Source organism: Phymastichus coffea, unplaced genomic scaffold (genome assembly GCF_024137745.1).
Source record: "Phymastichus coffea isolate CEN01 unplaced genomic scaffold, Cenicafe_Pcof_1.1 PCOF00145, whole genome shotgun sequence".
NCBI lineage: Eukaryota > Metazoa > Arthropoda > Insecta > Hymenoptera > Eulophidae > Phymastichus > Phymastichus coffea.
The window spans coordinates 238504-244093 of record NW_026706956.1 but is presented as its reverse complement, the minus strand read 5'-3'; the positions used below and the strand labels follow the sequence as shown (position 1 = coordinate 244093).

Here is a 5590-nt window from a genome sequence, read left to right as displayed (position 1 = left end):
ATTCTCATGTATTATTTCAATTTATTACTAAAAAAATTATCAAGTAAACAAAATTCATAACAAAATTATCCCGATAATGTTTAAACAATAAATTTTTAAATGAAAGAAATCTAAGGCGAATGCTCACATTTATGAATCTCCACTTGCTTACAAATTGGTGTGTATAAATGCAAAAGATATGATCGTGAAACATAACTGACAAAAATTGAAATAAAAAACTTTATCATGAATTTAATTTTTAAATGGAATTGTTTTTTTTCTGAATGGAATGGATTGAACGTTTTTATTGATTTTTATATAATTTATTTTGAAAGTAATTTTAAGTATACAGAGATGCAATTATTATGATTAATTTTAATCAATTATAGATAAAATAATGTATAATTTAATAATTTAATTTATTATTGTATTATTTAAATATTTTTCTACATCATCGCAATCATTTCTCTTTTAAATTATTCTAATCCATTTTTCGTGTTTTAATTAGTTGCTCTATTAATAATTGTCTGTATTTTTCTATAATCCAAAAATTTATACACTGCATAAATGGCTTAGTAAAAGTTTTTACTACCATATTTTATTTAACGCTTTGATCTTGACCGGATCGTTTTATCTTCAGCATCAAAAATTTGATTTTCTATTTTACTCAAAAAATCAGTAACGTATTTATCGAATTCATTACTACTCTTCCATTTCGTCGTAAAAGCATGATTAAAATTTTCTTCTAATGTAGGTTTAATAGATTCTGCAGCATTATCAATGAGAAATTGAGCGAGTAGCTTGAGTTCTTCAAATTTAGGTTTACTTAAAACATTATCTTTTGTGTACTCATATAGATCTTTAGCTTTTGATGAAGGGAACGTTTGAGCAATTAACAATATCCTGTAAACAATAAATATTTAATATAAATACGTACTTATATTTATTATATTTATATTTATTCATATATCACGTTATTGAATTGTATTACTAATATTGTAAAATAGTTCATGCTAAAGTAATAATCGAAATGAAAAAAAATTATTTCAATTGTCTGGTTTCTTATGCAAGGTTAACACAGTTGTAATCGTAATTGTGCTAACCTACTATAACATAGTTTAATACTATAATATAGTGTAATGTCGGTTAAATAAGACTGTTGTTGAGAACTTGTCAATATTATTTTGTAACTAGTATCTGTTACTTACACAAGTAAAATTTTCATTTTATAAAATCTAGAAACTTATTGTAAAAATGAAACAAACAAGACAATTTTAACGTGGCATTTGTATGACACTCAGGCAAGTAGACTGGTTCATTATTATCGTATTCCAATGATAACACAATCATTCTCTAAAGCTTCAACCAACAACATGTATTATCATAAAGGAAGGAAGTGTGCATTCCGAAACATAATATTATATTACCTTTTAAGAGAAAACTTTTACTTGCTGAACAAATATTTCAAAACATTCACTTGTAAAGATTTATTTTTTACTTCATATTCTTTAATATTTATTTACTCATATATGCAAAAATAATTATAGTTTAGGTTTGAACTATTCTTTTTTTATCATTTGATTTTTTTTTTCTAAATATTTTCACTCGATGCTAAATAATAAATTTACACAAACTAGTTATCTAAGCCAACATCATATGTTATACACGTCGCGGTTAAATTTCTCGACAATAAATACTTCAGCTTTTTCACTAGACTCTTAAGCAATTCATCCCATTATTGTTTTTTCAAACATTCGAGCTGTGTAATAAAAAATAGAATTTATACGACAGATTGAAAACCATATTTTCAAAAAATATTAAGACTTACTATTTTGGACAGAAATTTTCGTGGACCGTCAATAGGTTGTTCACCGCATACATTTATGGAAGCTTCGATACATTCAATAAATAGATATTATATATTGATAGAAATATAGATTGATAGAAATAGATTCTCTTCAAATATTCATCAAGATTTTACTTTTCATTAAAATACTAAATCTATACATTATTTTGTAGACACATTACAAACACTTTTATACCATTCGTTAATTTATGTATATAAAATCAAATTAGATAACTAACACCTTGGACATATTTTAAATAATAGACAGTATTTTTACATTTATAGTGATAGTTAGTTTTACAAGAAGGGTTAGAATAGGAAAATTGAAAATAGTAACACACCTGTGACGACGGGCAAAATTTTTAATTATTTTTTTTTTTAATTAGACGATGAATTACTCCTTTCCCTTCATTTTATTTGAACATCTGTATCTTTTCAAAACAAATTTAGAGTTATTCTAAAAATATCCATAACATGGAAACATCAACATATTCAGCCTCTAGAACATGCATCACCCTTCAAAAGAAAAAAATAAAAAAGGTTCAGGCTTCGGTGCCATACCAATAAGGAAATCTGTCGAGCGAGCGAAAGTCATAAAATTTTTACCACATCCTGTTTTCCCTTTTCGTGAAAATCTAGAAAACGGTTATGTTACACAAGAATATCTAAACGAAAATAATTATTTTACAAAATTCACCCATTTATAGGTATTCAATTTCATCATCATATGTTTTTTTTTATTAACAATAATCCCCGAAGTTCAATCAAGAGTAGCACGCTTTAATATCCACAAAGCATATTTTTATCAAAAAAGAAAATTAATTAAAAATTACGAGTGAAGGACGAAAATATCTGAACATTTAACAAATGACGATAAAAATAAGATTCAAATATTGACACCTTATTAATACGTTTTAAAAAAATTATGTCTTTCTCTCAGTCTTAATGTATTTTTATTTTATGTCAAATATAAGCTGAGGTTTATGTTTCAAATATATGTTTTCCATACTTTTGATAATTAAGTTAATATTTAAGAGTAAATAAAACCATCATTTATATATACTCAATAAATTCAAAAATATTCATTACGAATAATAAATTTTGACTTATATCGACAAAATTCAATTTTGTTAATAGGTTTAATTAATTAAATTGTAAAGAGCTTTGCGAGAAAATATAAATAAATAAATATACTGAATAAGAAAAATAAGGTAAAATAAGATACATCATAAACCATCTCTGGAGAGAATGGCCCAAACCTAAAAGGATACCACCCTCAATCCACCAAAAGATGCATGCCCTCCGGCCCATTTAAGAGGGCCACTTTCAGCGAGAAAATCCCTCAGCCAATCCGTAAACTAACAAAAAGCTTCAGGGGCCTAAGGAAGGAATTTTCCACCTCCCTCAGCTCTCCAAGAGTATGAGACACTCGAAGGAAACTTGAATAAGCAGTCCTACGCCACCACCGATTCAAGGAAGGAAATCAACCTTCAGCTTGAGAGAAGCACTCAAAAGACACACGCACATACACACACACGCGCGCGCGCGATCACCTAAAGCTCTAACTTTTTAGTACGTTTAGATTTCTGTTTATATTAGAGAAGAGATAAAAAGTAAGTCAAAAATCTAAATTCAATTCTTATTTGCCTTGCGTAGTTAGCTCGTTTAAATCGTGAGTCGCGCCGCGTGGTAAGCTCACAAAAATCACAAGTCGCACCGAGTGGTACGTTTGTTGATAGTAAAATAAAGCAACGCCATTCAATGAGTCACCTGGCTTAAGCTCTTAAAACTGCAAACCAAAAGTACTCGCAAAGTCACACTTACGTGACACACCATATCTTCAGATTATCACGTATTACAGCGTTATTGAATGAAGAATTAAATTTGAGCTATAAGGTTAAAGTAACTTTTCTTATTTCCTTATCAGTTAATACTCTACACATAGAATATAATAGTACATTATTTTCCAGATAATTCAGAAATACAAGATGTAATGAAAGCAATAATTTTGTAAAACATGTCCAAAGTAATTCATCTTATTTCTAAATCATGAAAATGTCATTAATAACTAGCGAAATTTTTCAATTCTATTTATTATTTTTAATAAAAAGTTAACATTTCTGAACAACTATTATTTGAAAATTTTTTCAATTTCAGTAAACTCTAAGTAATTTTAACGACTTCATTTGCAGTATTATAAACGAGGGTTTTTGTGATTTCTTTAGCCACATATAGAATACTTCAATTTATTTAGTTTTCAAATTCGTGCAATTATAATTAATCGTAATATGTCGTAGATATCTGTACGATAAATCATAATTAAAAAATAAATCTGTTTTATTTTTATTTATTTAGCATTTTTAAAATATTGGTCAGATTCATACAATTGAGCCGTTTCAATACGAGATTTGTGAGTTATAGAAGCGGCAGTAGTATTAAATCATTCATTTTATTCTTCATTCGTATCTGAGTTAAATAATGAAAAATTGTTATGTCATTGTAGTATAGATAAATATGAGAATGTGTTAAATAAATTATTTATTAATTTAAAAATTATAGAATTTGTTAATTAAATTTACCATTTGTATTTATAAACTTTTCACAAATTGTATCACTTACTAATGGTAACTAAAACATAAGTGAAAGCAAAACATTAAGAACGTAAAAGATACTCATAGTCAAGTGAGTATCTTCTAGTAACCGACAGTGCATGCGCTCGCTGCTTAGAGAGTGTCTATTTAACATAAAAATAGAGTTAGAAAATGATAAAAGCTCCAAATGCTCTTCAGGATTTTGTAGAAGAACGTTACAAGATATATTGAGAACTTTGGTAAATTCAAAAGTTTTATTTTTAATATTGTTTTTTAGTCTCGAAAGCGGTCGTTTAAGCGTTTGTTCAAACATTGAATAACATTTATAACTCGAGAACGGTCAACATTACGAAAAATTTTATAGAGACCTTTTTGATTTAGGCTGATTCAAAGAACCGAATAAAAATTTCAAATCGTAAAAACTCATTTTTGAAATTGTTAAAATAAATTTAGTTTAAACCATTTTGCACGAGAGTTTCTTCTGACTTGTATTACGACTTCTTTCTTGAATTTATTCAGGGACATATCTAGAGGGTATTATGAAAAAAAAATCGAATGAAAATCATTTCCTAGCAAATGCGAGATTTTCACTTTGTCTGATATTATTTGAAGTAATTCTTATAATTTACGTGTTAGTTACCCGAGCGACAAACAAAAAGCATACACTTATTTGAATACAGTATTCAAACGCGAGTGATAAATATTCACAGGCCTAATGATTGATCAATATTGTTAATTGACAATATGAACTAATTTAAAACTTCTACAAATGTTTTCGACAAAATTATAGTTATAGTATCTCAAAAGTGAAAGATAGCAGCTTCGTCTCTAAATTATTAACATCAGAAAAGCTTGCTTTCAAACAAATTCCAACAATGACCACAGGTACATAGACCCTATACATCGCTCGCCTCGCAAACATACTTTGCCTTTTAACCATAGGAACCTTCTGAATTCACCTAGCTGATCTCTGTCTCTCTCTCTCTCTCTCTCTCTCTCTCGCGTGAGCATTAATTAATGTAACTCGACGAGTAATACGAGCATAATTACTTTGCTCGAGTGGCTCTCTCAGTCTCCCGGCCAAAAGTTTGCTCGTTATATCGAGGCGGCAGCCCCATGTGTCAAGGGGCTCCCCCGTAGCCCATCGATTATCTCGCTATTTCGCTCGCGCGAG

General features: G+C 28.4%; 1 protein-coding gene across 1 annotated transcript; it reads right to left on the bottom strand.

The window, feature by feature from the left end:
* Positions 1-339: 339 nt before the first annotated feature.
* On the bottom strand, positions 340-1280 carry LOC131672191 (uncharacterized). The gene is made up of 2 exons (XM_058949254.1): positions 1188-1280; positions 340-882 (listed from the first exon to the last, which is right to left on the bottom strand). The coding sequence occupies exons 1-2, from the start codon at positions 1202-1204 to the stop codon at positions 582-584; spliced, it is 318 nt and encodes a 105-aa protein (XP_058805237.1). The 5' UTR covers positions 1205-1280; the 3' UTR covers positions 340-581.
* Positions 1281-5590: the final 4310 nt, after the last annotated feature.